We start from the raw sequence: 18,345 nt of genomic DNA on the forward strand, positions 1-18,345 counted from the left end.
CCCACAGAACAGGGTCCTCACAGAACGAGATGCCCCACAGAACAGGGTCCCTTCAGAACAGAATCCCCACAGAACAGGGTCCCCACAGAAGAGAATCTCCCTCAGAACAGGGTCCTCAAAGAATTGGATCCCCCACAGAACAGGGTCCCCTCAGAATAGCATCTCCCTCAGAATAGTTTCCCCTCACAACAGGATTTCCCTCAGAACAGGGTCCCCACAGAAAAGGGTCCCCTCAGAACAGGATTCCCACAGAACAGAGTCCTCTCAGAACAGCATCCCCCTCAGAATAGGGTCCCCTCAGAACAGGGTCCCCTCAGAACAGAGTCCCCTCAAAACAGCATCACTCTCAGAACAGCATCTACACAGAACAAAATCTCTACACAACATGGTCTCCTCAGAATAGCATTCCCTTCAGAACAGGGTCCTCCCAGAACAGGTTCCCCACAAAACAGGGTCCTCACAGAATGAGATGCCCCACAGAACAGGGTCCCTTCAGATCAGAATCTCCACAGAACACCATAGAACAGGGTCCCCTCAGAACAGGGTCCCCATAGAAAAGAATCTCCCTCAGAACAGGGTCCCCTCAAAACAGCACCCTCCTCAGACCAGGATCCCCCTCAGAACAGCATCCCCCACACAACAGAATCCCCACAGAACAGGTTCCCCTGAGAACAGTATCTCAAGGAATCCGAGCAGGATTCCTTCAGAACAGGATCACCACAGAACAGAATCCCCTCAGAACAGGGTTCCCCTCAGAACAGGGTCCCCCTCAGAACAGAGTCCCCACAGAAGAGGTTCCCCACAGAACATGGTCCCCTCAGAACAGGGTTCCCATGGAACAGCATCCCCCTTAGAACAGGATCCCCCTAAGAACAAGGTCCCCTCAGAAAACAGTCCCCTCAAAACAGCACTACCCTCAGAATAGGGCCTCCACAGAACAGAATCCCCACAAAACAGGGGCACCTCAGAACAGGATTCCCTCAGAACAGAGTCCCCACAGAACATGGTCCTCTCAGAACAGGATCCCGACAGAATGGGTTCCCTTCAGAACAGCATCCTCACAAAACAAGATGCCCCACAGAACAGGGTTACCTTAGAACAGCAACCCCGGCTGGGCGCGGTGGCTCACGCCTGTAATCCCAGCACTTTGGGAGGCTGAGGCGGGTGGATCACGAGGTCAGGAGATTGAGACCATCCTGGCCAACACGGTGAAACCCCGTCTCTATTAAAAATACAAAAAAATTAGCCAGGCGAGGTGGCGGGCGCCTGTAGTCCCAGCTACTCAGGAGGCTGAGGCAGGAGAATGGCGGGAACCCGGGAGGCAGAGCTTGCAGTGAGCCGAGATCGCACCACTGCACTCCAGCTTGGGCTACAGAGCGAGACTCCGTCTCAAAAAACAAAACAAAACTAAACAAAAAAACCAGCCACCCCCTCAGAACAGGGGAACAGGGTCCCCACAGAACAGGGTCCTCACAGAATCAAATCCTCCATAGAACAAGGTGCCATTAGAACAGCATCCCCCTCAGAACAGGGTTTCTACAGAACAGGATCCCCACAAAACAAGGTCCCCTCACAACACCATCCCCCTCAGAACAGTATCCCCCGCAGAACAGGTCCCCATAGAACAGGGTCCTCACAGAATAAAATCCCCCACAGAACAGGGTCCCCTCACAACAGCATCCCCTTCAGAACAGGGTCCCCTCAGAATGGCATCCCACGCGGAACAGGGTCCCCTCAGAACAGTATCCCTTTATAACAGGGTTCCCTCAGAACAGCATCCCCCTCAGAACAGGACCCCCCCTCAGAACAGAGACCCCTCAGAATAGAATCCTCCTCAGAACAGGGTCTCTTCAGAACAGGGTCCTTGTCAGAGCAGAATTCCCCACAGAACAGGGTCCCCTTCCAGAACAGCATCCTCCTCAGAACATGTGCCCCCATGACACTATTCCCCCTTAGAACAAGATCCTCTCAGGGTAGTGTTCCCCTCAGAATAACATTCCCCTCACATAAGAGTCCCATCAGGGTAATGAGCACCCAGGACAGGGTTCCCCTCTGAATAGGGTCTCCTCAAAACAAGGTCCTCTCAGAGCATCCCCTGTGAACAGCGTCTCTTCAGAACAGGGTCCCCTGAGAGCAGCATCCACCTGAGAGCAGAGTCCCCACAGAGCAGTATCCTCCTAAGAACAGAGTCCCCACAGAATAGAGTCTCCTCAGAGTATGGACCCCTCAGAGCAGGGTCCCCCTCAGTCCAAGATCCCCTCAGAGCGCATCCCTATCAGAACAGGACCCCCAGAGAGCAGTGTCTCCCTCATAACTGAGTCCCCTCAGAAAAGGGTTCCCCTAAGAACAGTGTTCCCCTCAAAAAAGGGTCCCCCTCAGAAGAAGGTTCTTAGAGTAGTGTTTCCCTCAAAACAGAGTCCCCCCTCAGAACACTGTCCCCTTCAGAACAGAGTCCACCTCCAACCATGGTCCCCTTAGAATAGAATCTCCTCAGAGCAGTGTCCTCCTTAGAACTGGGTCCCCTCAGCACTGGGTTCCCCTCAGTCCAAGATCCCTTCAGAACACATCCCCATCAGAACAGAACCCCCTGAGAGCCACATCCCCTTGTAACTGAGTACCTCAGAAAAGGGTCCCCCTCAGAACAGGTTCCCCCACAGCAGCAGGCAGAGCAGGTGCGTGATAGAACAAATCAACAACATACACTTAACATCCAGCACCCTTGGAAACTCTCATCAAAATGAAGGATAAATAAAATTGCAAGGCTGGCTTCTGTCAGCCCCAACAAATGTACTCCCTTTTGTCCAAGAGAGTTCTATTCAAGTTTTCAGGAAGACCAAGAGGCTGGTAACATTTGCACACCAAAGGCCATTTTTGAAGAAGGCCCTTCTTGACAAGCATTCCTGTGTCCCACATTTGGGGAGTGGGGTCATGGAGGGAAAGGAGCCTGCCATAGTGTCAGCTGAGAATGTTTCATCAACTGGGCTCTCACTGCTCTCCAGAGATGGCTGAGGTCTGAAGCAAACCTAGGGAGGCTGATGGTTATCAATGTTCTGTTGAATTGACAACCTCAAAGCACTTTCACAAACACAGCTTCACAGAGGTTTTACACCAGTCTATAAATTTTACTGATGAGAAACCTGTCATGTTGTGAGGTACAGGAATCCCTCCAAAATCCTATGTCCCTCAAGCACATGGTAGACATGGCCAGAACCCGGGCCCCAGTCTTCTCCACGGCATGTCTTCCCTGGTCGCCCGGGGTCCAGGCCACCCTCTGCTCCAGCACTCTGCCTACCTAACTACTGTGGTATAATGACTGACAACAAGAAACATTTTAAACATGGTGTGGTTATTTCATGTTTTCCTTAAAATGTTTGAAAATGTTTTCTATAATTTTGTCCTTCTTCTTTTTAGCAAACATGAAACATTTTCTTCTAGAACGAAAAGAAAGAGAATCATCAACACTTTATGATCCATTCTATTTCTTGCTAATTAGAAAGCATCCTTATTTATATCCATTCATGGCTATGGGAAACCAGCTAGAGGAAATGCTAAGTATTTTTTCATCTATTTTTAATGACAATGATAAAATTTACTTGTAAAAACATCCTGATGTGGTGGCTCACACTTGTAATCCCAGCACTTTGGGAGGCTGAGGCAGGCGGATTACGAGGTCAGGAGTTCAAGACCAGCCTGGCCAACATGGTGAAACCCTGTTTCTACTAAAAATACAAAAATTAGCTGGGTGTGGTGGTGGGCGCCTATAATCCTGGCTACTTGGGAGGCTGAGGCAGGAGAATCACTTGAACCCGGGAAGAGGAGATTGCAGTAAGCCAAGATTGTGCCACTGAACTCCAGCCGGGCGACAAGAGTGAAACTACATCTCAAAAAAAAAAAAAAAAAGTCTGGGTGCGGTGGCTCACACCCGTAATCCCAGCACTTTGGGAGGCCGAGGAGGGCAGATCACGAGGTCAGGAGATCAAGACCATCCTGGCTAACACAGTGAAACCCCGTCTCTACTAAAAATGCAAAAAAATTAGCCTGGCGTGGTGGCAGGCGCCTGTAGTCCCAGCTACTCAGGAGGCTGAGGCAGGAGAATGGCGTGAATCTGGGAGGCGGAGCTTGCAATGAGCCAAGATCGCACCACTGGGCGACAGAGGGAGACTCCATCTCAAAAAACAAAAAACAAAAAAATATAAACAAAAACAAAAAACTTCCTGATGAGCATAAAGTTCCCATCAGACCACATCCCCATCAGAATAGGTCCCCATTAGAGCAGTGTCCCCCTCATGACTGAGTCACCTCAGAAAAGGGGACTAAATTTACAATAAAATTAGAAATCATATTTTTAGATTAAAAAGATCAGAGTTTACTCTTTTGTCCCTTTAATAAACATCAAAAATTACAAAGGCTGTCTATGTTGAAAACTTCTAACAGGTCACGTTGGCCCAATCTTTTGTATGTTTTAGAGCCATGGCCTCCAGGACAGAAACATCCATAGGCAGCAGGTTGCTCTGGGGGTTGCACCCCATTCCCCAGTGTACTTGTGGGGGCTTTGCGGTCCCCAGCAAAAGCATGCCCTGTGACCCCTGCAGGGCAATCAGAGTAATTCCCTACACTGCTCAGAAGTGGAGATGGGCAGGGCCTTGCCTGCGGGTGGAGGAGCAGAAGAGGCAGAGACCTGGTGTAGCCTGGGACCTGCCCTCTGCCAGCAGCTAGAGGAGACGGGAGGCAAGGCCAGGGCCAGTGCTGACCACTATGGTGCAGGCCCTAATGGGGTGGACTCCTGCGCTTCCCAGTGAAGGAAGTCTTTAGGTCTAGCAAAGCCGCCCCTGCCTCCCAGCCACTGATCTGATCCTCGAGATGCAGGGCCGCACCCACACTCACCATGGCAGTCGGCGTAGTCATGGTGACCGGGAGTGTAGTGTCCACACAGGCGTCGCAGCAGCAGGCGGTAGTGCAGCAGCCGCTGGATGGGCTTCAGCAGGAACGTGTTGAGAGGCAAGTAGCAGACCTTCTGCAGCTCGAACTCCTTGTACACCACCTCCAACTTCTTAAAGCGTTTGGTAGCCTTTTCCAGTTCTGTTAGGACCTCGTCATGTCTTTGGAAGTAGCTGGTAAACTCCTGTGGAGGCGCAAGAGTGGGGCCTTTAGGTGAGGAGATGTAGGGGTCCAGGGGGAGACTGGCCTGTTTTCCTTGATGGCAGGCGCTGGCTGGAAATCCCCACAGGGCAAACTGACCGGTGGCCCAGTGTACGCCAGTGGGGGCTTTCTAGCCTCCAAGGAATGCATCTCAACCCGTCTCAGATGCCATGTGACCTGTACCTCATTCCAACTAGAGTCACTGCTATGTGCATCACTAACTGGCCTCATATTACATGCACTGAGTGGATCAGGGCCGTCTCCTCACTGGACAGAGGAAGAACTGAGGATGGGAGGGCTGCAGTTGGCTATGTGGGACACAGTGAGGGCCCTGTCCTGGGGAGGGGAGACTCTGTCCTGAGAATGATGCTCTGAGGAAGACTCTGTTCTGTGGGGAACCCTGATCTGAGGGAGGCCCTGTTCTGAAGAGGATGCTGGTCTCGGGGGACCCATTCTGAGGAGGACAATGTTCTGGGGGAGAATCCTGCCCTGAGGTGAACACTGTTCTGGGGGAGTCCTGTCCTGATGGAAATGGGGACACTGTCCTCAAGGGAATGCTCATCAGTGGAGAAAAAGGTTCTGAAGAGAACGATGTTCTGGGGCTGGTAAGGGCCGTGATCTAAGACAAACCATGTTTTAAGGCGGAGTCTGTTTTGGGGGTAGTTCTGATTGGAGGGAGACCATGTTCTGCGGGACCCTGTTGTGAAGGGTATGCTGTTTCCAGGGGCATCCTATTCTTGGAGAGCCCTTATTGAGGGGGATGTGGTGAGTAGGGAACTTGTTCTGAGGGAATCAGTGTCCTGATGGGGCCCTGGACATTGCCCTGAGCCAGACTTTTTTCTGAGGGAAACAAGATTCTGAGGGAGACCCCATCCAGAGCAGGACCCTGCCCTGAGTAGGATCCTGTTCTGAGGAAGATGCAGTTCTAAGGAGACCCTGTTTGGAGGGTGATGCTGCTCTGGGGGAACCTTGTTCTAATGGGAATGATGCTCAAAGGGGACCCTGTTCTGAGGGGGCTGCTGCTCTGAGAAGGACTCTGTTTTGAGGGAACTTTACTCTGAGGGAACCCTCTTCTGAAAGCCTCAGGGGGATGCTATTCTGAGAAGACCCTGTTCTGAGAGGGCCCTGCTCTGGGGAAACCCTGCTCTGGGAGCACCCTGCTTTGAGTAGGATCCTGTTCTGAGATGGACCCTGTTCTGAGGAGATTCTTTTCTGAGGGGGCCCCTGTTTTGGGGGTCCCCTGCTCTGAGGGGATGCTGTTCTGAGGATACTCTGCCCTGAGGGGGCCCCTGCTCTGAGGGGAACCCAGCTCTGAGGGGACCCCTGTTTTGAGAAGACTCCACTCTGAGGGGGCCCCTGGTCTGAGGGGACCCCGCTCTGTGGATCCCCTGTTCTGAGGGGACCCTGCTCCGAGGGGAGCCCACTCTGAGGGGAATCTTGGTCTGAGGGGACCCTGTTCTGTGAAACCCCTTTTCTGAGGGGACCCTGCTCTGAGGGGGTCCCTGTTCTGAGGAGACCCTGCTCTTAGGGGGACCCTGCTCTGGGGGACTCTGCTCTGAGGGGACCCTGTTTTGAGCAGACCCCACTCTGAGGGGGACCCTGCTCTAAGGAAACCTTGTTTTGAGGAGACCCTGCTCTGAGGGGGACCTTGGTCTGGGGGGACCCTGCTTTGAGGGGACCCTTCTCTGAGGGGACCCTGTTCTGAGGAGACCCTACGCTGAAGGGGATCCTGTTCTGAGGGGACCCTTTTCTGAGGGGATGTTGTTCCGAGGGGCCTCAGCTTCAGGACCGTGGTTTTGCTCCCATTAACAGCACTCGTGTAGGCAGCAGTCACCATGCAGCCTACCTTTAACTGGAGCATGTTCCTGAGCAGGATGTCCCCGATTCGTTGATGGCTGCCTTTTGTGTGGGCTTTGGAGGGCGCTTCCCTGAGTAAAAAGAAACAAAGTCGTTCTAAACATGGTGAAAGCTTGCAGAAGGCACTGTAATCAGATGGAGGGTGACAGTTGCCTTGGTTCCAGCTGGAAGAAGGTTGTGAAGCTCTGAGGTGGAAGAGGCCGCAGGGCAGGGCCTGCCCTGGATGGAAGCTACTATTATGTGTCTGGCCATTCTCTAAAACAGACGGTAACCAGGCAAAAAGGGATCTTCTATTTTTAACTTGCTCCTTGCACTCTCTTTTCTGGAAGAGGGTGAATAAAGGGTATTATTATATCTGTACCTCTCCGCAGGCTCCTAAAAATATACTCCAGTGAAAAAATGGCTCTTCTGAATTAGTTTCTGAAGCTGGGAAGCTCCTAAGAGCTGTGATGATGAGTTGGTGTGGGAGTCTCCTGTGTGGGTGTCCAAGACCTGGGGGCCGAAGGGGTGTTACCAGAGTGCCAGCCTCTGCTCCACCTCGCGCAGGAAGCCTCTGTGGAACTCATAGATGGGATCGATGTTGGAGAAGAGCAGTGTCATCAGAGTTGCAGGCATGGCGTCCTCCTTCACCACTGCGCTGCGGAACCACTGTGGGAAGAGTGCGGTGTGATGGAAGGCATGGCTCTTGTTGGGGACTGAGAAACTGTGCCCCTGAGGGCCTGTAGCCATAGGACACCCTGCAATGACCCTCCAGTCACCACCTTCAAAGAGGGTTCAGACCATCCCTACAGCTATCCTCTTTGTTGATCAAATATAATGAAACTATCCTACATCAAAAGTTTCAAATGGACACTTTGCAGCTTTATAGCTCCACAAAAACTTGGATCCAATGTTCTGACTGGACTTAGAATAAATGTTTTAAGGCAGATATATTTAACAAAAATATATACATACCAAGTCTCACGATTATCAAGAGATATTTCTTGGCTGGGCATGGTGGCTCACACCTGTAATCCCAGCACTTTGGGCAGATCACTTGAGGTCAGGAGTTTGGGACCAGCCTGGCCAACATGGTGAAACCCCACTTCTACTAAATAAACAAAATTAGCTGGGTGTGGTGGTGGGCACCTGTAATCCCAGCTACTAGGGAGGCTGAGGCAGAAGAATCACTTGAATCCAAGAGGCGGAGGTTGCAGTGAGCTGAGATCACGCCACTGCACGCCAGCCTGGGTGACAGAGTGAGGCTCCATCTCAAAAAACAAACAAACAAACAAAAGATTTATCTGTGTTCAGATGAGATATTTATTTAAAAAAAAAGTAATCAAGGACTTTCGTACCACGGTAATAACTTCTAAATCCTTCAGGTATGTTCGTTCTGTAGCGAGAATCTCCTTGACTATGAAGTAGGCCTCGTCTGCAGGCATGCGCTGAAAGAAGCAGAGAGCTGTAAGTGTGCATCCATGGGACATGGGACCCTCCCGTGTTCAGGCAGCCTGAAGTTTGTAATGTTTGCTTTCTTCTGCTCAAGTTAACATCGTCATGGGATTTTCATCTTCAACTTCTGAAGGGATTTATCCCTGAGTAAAAGCATAATCCTATTATTCTTTTGGAGAAAAAAATTGCTGTTCAAATATCACCATATGTAAACAGGGCTGAAATTTATTATTGGTTTTGTATATCACTGCCAGTGGCATAGCTGGTCAGCAGACACAGGTCCATGAGTGTGTGTGTGCTTATAAATTATTAAACCTAACCCATACAAAAGTCATTAAAAAGAGCAAACAGTGTGCATTCTAAGTGTGCCTGCGTCAGAGCGCCAGGCTTGCCGGTGCACTTCCTGATGCAGATGTGGACCATACCCCAGGCCGTTTTCTGTGCCCTGCTGGAGATAGCCCAGCCCTGAGCACTCCTATAGCCGGCAGGGCTATCTTTGCCCAAGGTGCTGGCGCCGAGCAGGCAAGCTGGCTGTGGGGGACCCTCTACACCTCACCCAACACAGTGTTCCTGGCAAAGCACATGCCTCATGATGGCCTCGGCAGGCACTGGGTCCTGTCCCTGGAGGGCCTCTCCCCACCCTGAACCCTCCAAGAGCCACCCTCTGTTGAGGTGCAACTTAACAGCCTCTTCTCCGCCCTCTCCCACTGCCCAGAAACCATGATCCTGCTCTACCCTGGCAGCTTGCCTGCCCCACCACCAGACTGTGGCCAGCTTCAGGGCAGGTGGGCCGTGCAAATACCCATGGAGCAGGTGTCAGCTCCGATCAGGGGCCTGGACACTGCCCCCTGCCCCTGTGAGGGTGTCCTACCAGGAGAAGACAGGCAAGAAGCAACACACACAGTCACACATCGCAGCACAGAGGGCTGTACAAGACACAATGCAGAGCAGAGGAGGGACTGGAGGCTGGGGGATGTGGCAGGCCGCAGCCTCACTCAGCGTGGACAGGTCAGTCCGTGGGGCAGGTCAGAGGTCAAGCGGCTGGAGCAAGGTGGGGAGGTAAGAGGGAATAGACAGGCTACTGGTGGGGAAGGCAGGTCATGTGGGCCTTCTGGAGGGGTCTACCTGAATGTGCTGTGATGCACTTGGGCCCCAGGATGAGAGTAGATCAGGAGGGCAGAGAGGCTCCCAGAGGACCTCGGCACCAGCCGGTGAGACAGCCCTGGCTGGGGGACCCAGAGGGGTGAGGGGTGAGATCCTGGACACATTCTGAAGGTTGAGCCAACCTGATTCCAGTGTGGAGTTAAGGCGTGAGGGTTGGAGGCAGGAGGGGTGACTGCAACAGTTTTTGGCCTAAGCCAAGGAAAAGACCAGCTGCCATGACTGGAGGTTTGGGAGGAATATCAGGAGCTGGGTTTGCAAGTGAGCAAGCAGCTGAGGTGGCATGTGGGGTCATGTCTTCCTCCCTGTACTGCTGTGAAGTTCAGCACAGCCTGCAGGGTTGTCCACCCCTCGTGGATGAGAGGACAGAGGCACATTTATCCTGTGAGTGCTGAGCCCATGGATATAGCCAGCTGTGAAGGGATAGCCCGCCAAGATGCTGCTGCCTGGAGCCCTCCAGTGCCCAGGTGTTGTGCCTCCCCTGCCAGAGTCCTGCACACGTCCACTGCTGTTCTCTCAGCTCTTCCCCATGGCTGGCAGCCTGCCTGGCTCCCACAGCCCTGCCACTGTGTACCAGCTCAGTCCCCACCTCTTGGTGCAATGGCCTCCTCACCGCAGAGAAGCTGAACCACCTTTCCAGCCTTTAGGCTTTTTCAATTTTTTCTTTTTGAGCTTCATGATATTAAAAATGACTTTTTTGGCCGGGCGCGGTGGCTCATGTCTGTAATCCCAGCACTTTGGGAGGCCAAGGCGGGCGGATCACGAGGTCAGGAGATCGAGACCATCCTGGCTAACATGGTGAAACCCCGTCTCTACTAAAAATACAAAAAATTAGCCGGGTGTGGTGGCGGGCGTCTGTAGTCCCAGCTACTCGGGAGGCTGAGGCAGGAGAATGGTGTGAACCTGGGAGGCGGAGCTTGCAATGAGCCAAGATTGTGTCACTGCACTCCAGCCTGGGTGACAGAGCGAGACTCTGTCTCAAAAAAAAAAAAAAAAAAAAAAGAGAGAGAGCTTGATATGCCCAGTGAATTCTCTGGGGTCAGAGCTGGTCCCGTCCCCAGAGGCCCATGCTTATGGTCTGTGAGGCCCCAGCCTTCCCCACACAGCTGAGGGACAGGGATGTTGCATGTTAATGCCCCACAAACTGTTGGCCTTGGGCCCTGGGGGAGAGTCTGGTATAGGGAGGACGACTTCCTAGCCACAGTCACCTTGGCATGGAGTCCAAAAGCAATGTCCTAACTCTGAATGTTGTTCTGTAAGAACAGGATGCTCGAGTCCCGGAGCAGCTCTACTCCTCCAGGGGTGAGGCTCACAGACACAAACACCATCAGAGAGCCACAGCAGTCGCTGATGAGACTGCTCATCACAGGTGCTACCACTGGGTCACAGGGGAGTCAGGGGAGCAGAGTGGCCAAGAGAAGGGCCGTCCATCCTGTCCCCGCCCCCGCCCCCGCCTCATCAGCCCAAGGAATACCATAAGGAGACTCTCAGGGACAGAAAATACAGCAGCTGCCACTCTGCCCCCACCTCCAGATCAATGTCCAACCTGAGGCCCCAGTACGCTGGGCTACAGGCCAGAGATGAGAAGGCAGCCAGGGACAGCCCCAGAGGAGCGTGCAATTCCTGTGAACTTCGCCGCCTGTCCCCACAGGAAGGGTCTGTGTGCCCATGCAGAGCATGGAAGAGGCTTCTGCCACCTTTGGCTTTCCTACCTTTCGACTATTGCTGATCCTCACAAATCTCTATTAAAAAGGCGACAAATGGTGCATCAAGTGGGAGACACTGGGGAGGAGGGCACAAGCTGGCGTGGGTGGGCTGGAGGGTGGGAAGCTCTTTGCTCCTCCCGGCACAACCAAGCAACTGGGTGCAAGTGCAAAAGCTTGACGGGCGGCCTCAATGGCAGCACGTGGTTCTCAGACCCCTGTGTCACCCTGGTTCCCCCAGGAGAGTGGTCTGCCAGGCTCTGCCAGCAGAGCCGTCAGTGAATCTGGGGCCGGGGTCTCCCCAGAACCTGTTGCAGCCTGGCTGGAGACACTAGTTCATGAGGTCAGCACAGAGGGGTACTCTGGTGGAAACCTACCTCCGGGTCAAACCAGCAGCCCCTGCATGTGATGAAGGGGCCATCCTTGCCATCTCAGAGCCCACCTGTGCTGGGCACTAGCCTTGCTATGTCAGCTCACACACACAGAATTGAAGCAGAGCCCAGAGCCCTCCCTCCAGAGCCCAGGTGTTGAGGAGAGGTAACAGGAGACACCACGTCAGGGCTGAAGGTGCCCACACGTAGGGGCTGGGCCCAAGGACTGCTGAATCTTTCTCTGCAATGACTCAGCCACCAAATCCTCAAGGGCATGGCTCTGTGAGGACCCTGAGGTGCCCCCATCCCAGAGGGCCTTGTCATGCTGCTGGCCCCATGCCAAGTCGTGACTAACAGGCTTCTCCCAGGGCCACCTGCCACCAGCCCAATTATCCTCAGATGTGACAAGCTGTCACCCTATAGAACCATCTAAAGAATCAATTGATTTTCATAATATAAAAAGTTACAAATTAAAATTTAGTCTTAATAACAGACTGCCTGGTAGCCATTTTTTGTTTTCGTACCGAAGAAACAGTGAACTAAAGAGACTGTCATTAGGTTTCCAAAATAAAATAAAAAGACATCTCTCTTGGAAACAGTCTGCTGCCAGGACCCAGAACCAGCCCTCACCTTCAGGCCTCACACAGCAGCACGTTTAATGTCCTTTGCTGCCTCCAGACCAGGGGGCTCCTTCCATTCCAGTGGGATCCAGGGACCCCCAGGGCACAGGGAAGGAAGAGCCTGCCCTGCCTGTGCCATCCCACCTGCTGAGAGTCCCAGCATCCCACGGGTAGCCCTGCCATCTGGAAGGCAGGCCTTGGACAGAATATCCTCTGGCCAATTCAGGCCAAAGCAGGAGTGCTGAGGTGTCACAATGACACGCCTCCCCCTGTACCAGCACTGACTGCCTCCCTCCTAGAGGCCCCATGGCCGCTTCCCATCCAGCTGCCACTCAGGGACCCTGTGTCTCCCTTCTCTGTGGACTCCAGGCCCAATATACTCCGCAAACTCCCTGGACCCTGAGTCTCTTCTTTTAGGGCCCATCTGCAAAACCGTAGCTGTAGGCAGACTCCACTGGGCTGGGAGAGTGGAGGCCACCTGAGGCCACAGCCTCCCTGCCCTGGCTGCCCTGTGTCTGCCAGCAGCGAGCTTCTCTGCTGGGTCACTTTCTCCTTGCAGACTCTCAGTTTATGCCCTTATTCCTATCATCTTTGGTAAAAGGAGACCCACAGGGGACACTGCCTCAACTTTGTCATAAACCCTCAGTCCTGCCTGTGGCCCATGTACCCCTCCCCTTGCCACAACAGCAGAGGACTGTCCCCTCCCCACAGGTGGCTCCTCCACTGTCTCCAACGTCTGGCCCAGGGCACCTCCTTGTCCACAGGGTCTCCCACCCAAGAGCCTCTCCAGAACCCAAAGGGGTCCCTGGTGGACCCTCCCTTAGCACCCAGATCTTTCCTCCCGGTTACTCAGTTGTTAAAAGTAGAAGCTTGACCAAGCAAGGAGGGAAGAAAGGAGTCAAGGAGGGAGGAAGGGAGGGAGAAATGAGGAAGGGAGGAAGGAAGGAAGAGTGGGGGAGGCTAGAAGTGCCTACTCAGTCCCAGGATCCAGCCTGACACATGGAGCCTGTGGGTGCCAGGAAACTGTTTGCTAAATGAACAAGGAAACTTGTTTTTGTATGAAGGAACCTGGGGTCCCAGAGATAAGAGGAAAGTCTCAGGAAGGTTTTGCTAGGGAAGGCGGCCCAGCACCTCCTCTCTGCTCAGGACGCTGGTAGGGCGGCTGTGAGTGCAGGACCCTTCCCTGCCCCACCCCGGGGTCCCCACCAGCACCACCCCAAGGAACAGTGAGCACAGGTCCATCCACCCGGCAACCCTCTGCTAGCTTCTCAAGCCTCGAGGGGCCCACCTTGTGTCTCGGCTCCTCGTAGTCCATCCCAGCTCCGCCAGCATCACTGAGGACAGGGCTCAGGAGTGGGGATGAGCCCTGTTCAGCTGGGCCCAAAGGCACCTGAAATGCAGGGCTCAGACTCAGGGGGCTGTTCCGGCTGGAGGGAGAAGGCTGAGGACTCTTCGTGGAAAGGCCTGGAAATGAATGGGGTGGGGGATGGAGCGAGAAATGAGAAAGGGCTGTGAGGCTGGCTTAGAGCCACTACTACACTCCTGACCACTCAGCCGCCAGACTCACACAGTGCCAGGCACTTCCTGGAAAACGTGTTTAGGTAAAGCCTCTATTACACACGATACTAAACGTGACATAAACTGAGAATGAGGGTTGATGGTTCATCTACCCAATTTCAGAGAGCAATCCACAGACTGTGGATCCCCCAGGAATCTAGGGGGGCCTGGATACCATCCTTGTGTTTCCAGGGGGCTTCTTTTTGCTCTGCAGAATATGTAACTATGATAAAATCAAGCACCACAAAGTGTGTAAAAGCAAAAGGCACCACCAGGAAGGGGGAACACTTTCTATGTGCATTGCTAGAGGTTAGAGACTTAAGATGTCAAACCAGTGCTAACATCTGAAAAAGCAATGTCTATTTTAAGGCCAAACTTAATATTCATTAAAAAATGGATCATATAAAACTGCTCAATTCATGACACTGTTTTCCAGTTCCGTTTTTCATTAATGGGGATTTTATTTTGGTTTTCTAAAATACAGTAATAATTTTCTCCTTAAAACAATGCTTGTTTTTGAATAAATAGGTGCCAAATTTGCAGCCCAATTCTAAAGAGGATGATGATGTATATTTCATTGTGAATTTTGTAATAAAAAAAATCCTTTTCTATTTAAAAAAATTCGCAACAGTTAATTCCTAATGTTTTTCTATGGGAAACCAGTAACTATTAAGTGCCAAATTTTAAAGATAACTTTACCTGGCTAACATGGTGAAACCCTGTCTCTACTAAAAATACAAAAAATTAGCCGGTTGTGATGGTGGGCGCCTGAAATCCCAGCTACTCGGAAGGCTGAGGCAGGAGAATGGCATGAACCCGAAACCACCAAAGGCCAGGTGTGGTAGCTCATACCTGTAATCCCAGCACTTTGGGAGGCCAAGATTGGTGGATCACCTGATGTCAGGAGTTAGAGACCAGCCTGGCCAACATGGTGAAACCCCATCTCTACTAAAAATATAAAACATTAGCCGGGTGTGGTGGCGGGTGCCTGTAATCCCAGATACTTGGGAGGTTGAGGCAGGAGAATCGCTTGAACGGCGGAGGTTGCAGTGAGCTGAGGTGGTGCCATTGCGCTCCAGCCTGGGCAACAAGAGCAAGACTCCGTCTCAAAACAAACAAACAAACAAACAAACAAACAAAACTATCAAAGATGGACATTTATGTTTCCAAGTGTATAGTGTTTGAACACTGAAACCATCATGATTTCTAACGATGATTACTGAGTCGGCTTACCAAATGTTGCAACAGAAGTAACTCGATTTGAACCCCTGATTGCATAAATGCCACACCATGGTGCCTCTTTACTCCACCCACAACTGGTTTCAAAGCAAGATTCTCTTACACTATTGTTGGCATCTTCAGATGCAGTTGCCTGTAGTGACCAGTTTATAAAACCCAAACTTGGTTCACTTAACCTAAAACATGTAAGTGTATAGGCAGATTAGTATAGAGCAGCTTCTTGAGAGCAGCCGACATCATGATTCCGTTTGCTGGGCACGCATAAGCAACTCAACAGCTTAACCCTCCAGTGGGACATGGGAGATGGAGGGGAGGAAGTCCTTATTTTCACATTGACAAATCAGAAGCCCTGGAAAGATCTTGTCTGCTGCTAGGAATTCTACTTATTAGGATTCTTAAGATGAAATATCAGTGCTCATGACAGCAGAGCTTTCCTCTGGAATTTTTCACAAGATACATTTAAAACACGATGAAACATTCATTGCTATAGAAAACCTAGGTAACATCACTATAGGAAATTATTAACAACCAATTTATTAGAATTTGCTTTTATTACACATTCAGTTAAAATACACTAAGCAACCTGAAAATAGCATGAAATTCTTACTTCCTCCTTGCCTCACATACTGGGCCACATTTGGTCTTCGTCACTTCTGAAGGGCTCAAAGTGGAACTGTGGCTCTGTGCTAGCCCCTGAAGTGTGGATTACTTCTTATGTTGAAAAGAGGCAGGTTTCCAAAGATGCGCTGTTTGGGGTTTGTGTTCCAGAATCTTCTTTGTCCTCAATAAGCCAGAATTTCACAAGGAGATATTTTACGTGATGAAAATTCAGAGAAAAGTCTAGAAGCTGCTAATATCTATTTATTCTTCATAACTGTATTGTTCAGGGTGTAGCAGGAAGATGTTTTCCACTCATTGCTTCTGGAAGTTAAAGTCGGCCTTCACTACTCTGCCCTTGGGTCCTTCCAGGGCTCCTCATAGCACCTCACTTGGAGTACAGTCCAACAGCAAGTTACTAGTTGACAGTTTACCAAAAAGTTGCTGCAAAACCTGCCTTTAAGTTGCAGGAGGTAAAACTTGAGGAAATGGCATAATCACGAGACACATCATAACGTGTGCTGCTATGATGCTGTTGGGGTTGCAAACAGGCCATGGCCAATGTGGGTTAACAGGGCTGTAAATTAGAAAGGGCCACTCCCTGCCGGGCGTGGTGGCTGATGGCTGTAATCCCAGCACTTTGGGAGGCTGAGGTGGGTGGATCACGGGGTCAGGAGTTTGAGACCAGCCTGGTCAAGATGGTGAAACCCTGTCTCTACTGAAAACACAAAAATTAGCCAGGTGTGGTGGCACGTGCCTATAATACCACCTACTCGGGAGGTTGAGGCAGGAGAATTGCTTGAACCTGGGAGGTGGAGGCTGCAGTGAGACGAGATCGCGCCACTGCACTCCAGCCTGGGCAACAGAGGAAGACTCCGTTTCAAAAAAAAAAAAAAAAAAAAAAAAAGGAAAATGCCACTCCCAGTAAACAACTCCTCAATAAATACCTCATAAAGGAAGGACACTCCCCTTTAGGACAGACTGCTCATTTGGAATAAACTATTTTTGGTTCTATGGAGGTTAAAAGTCATCATTTGATAGTATTATGAATACTTTTTTTTTTTTGAGACAGAGTCTTGCTCTGTCGCCCAGGCTTGAGTGCACTGGCGCGATCTCTGCTCACTGCAAGCTCCACCTCCTGGGTTCACGCCATTCTCTTGCCTCAGCCTCCCGAGTAGGTGGGACTACAGGTGCCCACCACCATGCCCAGATAATTTTTGTATTTTTAGTAGAGATGGGGTTTCACCGTGTTAGCCAGGATGGTCTCGATCTCCTGACCTCGTGATTCGCCCGTCTCGGCCTCCCAAAGTGCTAGGATTCCAGGCATGAGCCACCGCACAAGGCCATAAATACATTTTTTTGAGACAAAGTCTCTGTTGCCCAGGTTGGAGTGTAGTGGCACAATCTCAGCTCACTGCAACCTCTGCCTCCTGGGTTCAAGTCATTCTTGTGCCTCAGCCTCCTGAGTAGCTGGGACTACAGGTGCACACCACCATGCCTGGCTAATTTTTGTATTTTTAGTAGAGATGGGGTTTCGCCATGTTGGCCAGGCTGGTCTTGAACTCCTGACCTCAAGTGATCTGTCCGCCTTGGCCTCCCAAAGTGCTGGGATTACAGGTGGGAGCCACTGCTCCTGCCCTATTATAAATACTTTCTATTTAACAAAAAATGGTCAACTCATAATTTAGTAAATACATTAAAAAGTACCACAAACTACCATTAAACATTTTTTTCTTTTTTAAAAATTTTTTTGAGACCTAGTCTCTCACTCTGTTGCCCAGGCTGGAGTGTGCAGTGGTGCAATCTTGGCTCACTGCATCCTCTGCCTCCTGGGTTCAAGCGATTCTCGTGCCTCAGCCTCCCGAGTAGCTGGGACTCTACAGGCGCCGCCACCACGCCCAGCTAATTTTTGTATTTTTAGTAGAGATGGGGTTTCACCATGTTGGCTAGGCTGGTCTCGAACTCCTGACTTCAGGTGATCCACTTGCCTTGGCCTCCCAAAGTGCTGGGATTACAGATGTGAGCCACTGTGCCCAGACCCTTTTTCTTTTTCTTTTGTTTAAATGGATGGGATCTTATGAAGTCCAAACTGAACTTGAACTCCTGGCCTCAAACAGTCCTCTTGCCTTAGCCTTCTGTGTAGCTAGGACTACAGGCGTGCACCACTGTGCCTAGTTTAAACATTTCTTTAAATGTTAGCTATAGCAAACCTTATAAATCAAGCCTACTTCAAATTACACAAACACAGATACAGATCCTACATGATAAAGTCAATAAATCTGTGGGGAGACTTTTTTTTTTTAACAAGCAACTGACGATGAATGTGTAACTTCATTTACACACGAAGTTGTTGGACTGTGTCCTCATGCCTGATTTTGTATGGGCTGTTGCATTTATCCCTGGGGAACACGTTTAGCTGAAGTCACCAACACAGACGTACTCCATAGTAAGAAGACAAGTGTGGGACCATGGCTGTGAAGGGTGCTTTCCACAGTCACATATGATAGGATAAAGTTAGTGTCTTTCAGGCTCTGCTATTTTGAATTCTGTGGATATCTTAAAAGGACACTTGGCCATAGTGCTCCTCCGTCTTAGAAAATCTTTTTGACCCTGACAATGCACATCAGAATGCAGGGTTAAAATCAGATGTCGGCTGGGCGGGGTGGC

The 18,345-nt window shown here is 51.0% G+C and overlaps 1 protein-coding gene across 5 annotated transcripts in view; it reads right to left on the reverse strand.

Annotated features, from left to right (window-relative positions):
* Positions 1-18,345, reverse strand: part of FARP2 (FERM, ARH/RhoGEF and pleckstrin domain protein 2) — a 148,707-nt gene that overhangs the window by 23,484 nt on the left and 106,878 nt on the right. For all 5 annotated transcript variants that reach the window (XM_050751950.1, XM_050751951.1, XM_050751949.1 and 2 more), the window contains 5 exons: positions 13,574-13,749; positions 8,334-8,423; positions 7,511-7,644; positions 6,986-7,067; positions 4,885-5,122 (listed from right to left, as the gene is read on the reverse strand). In XM_050751950.1, the coding sequence (XP_050607907.1) occupies positions 4,885-5,122; positions 6,986-7,067; positions 7,511-7,644; positions 8,334-8,423; positions 13,574-13,749 (720 nt within the window). The remainder of the gene's footprint in view (positions 1-4,884; positions 5,123-6,985; positions 7,068-7,510; positions 7,645-8,333; positions 8,424-13,573; positions 13,750-18,345) is intronic.

The sequence above is a fragment of the Macaca thibetana genome, chromosome 12 (assembly GCF_024542745.1).
Source record: "Macaca thibetana thibetana isolate TM-01 chromosome 12, ASM2454274v1, whole genome shotgun sequence".
In the NCBI taxonomy this organism is placed as follows: domain Eukaryota; kingdom Metazoa; phylum Chordata; class Mammalia; order Primates; family Cercopithecidae; genus Macaca; species Macaca thibetana.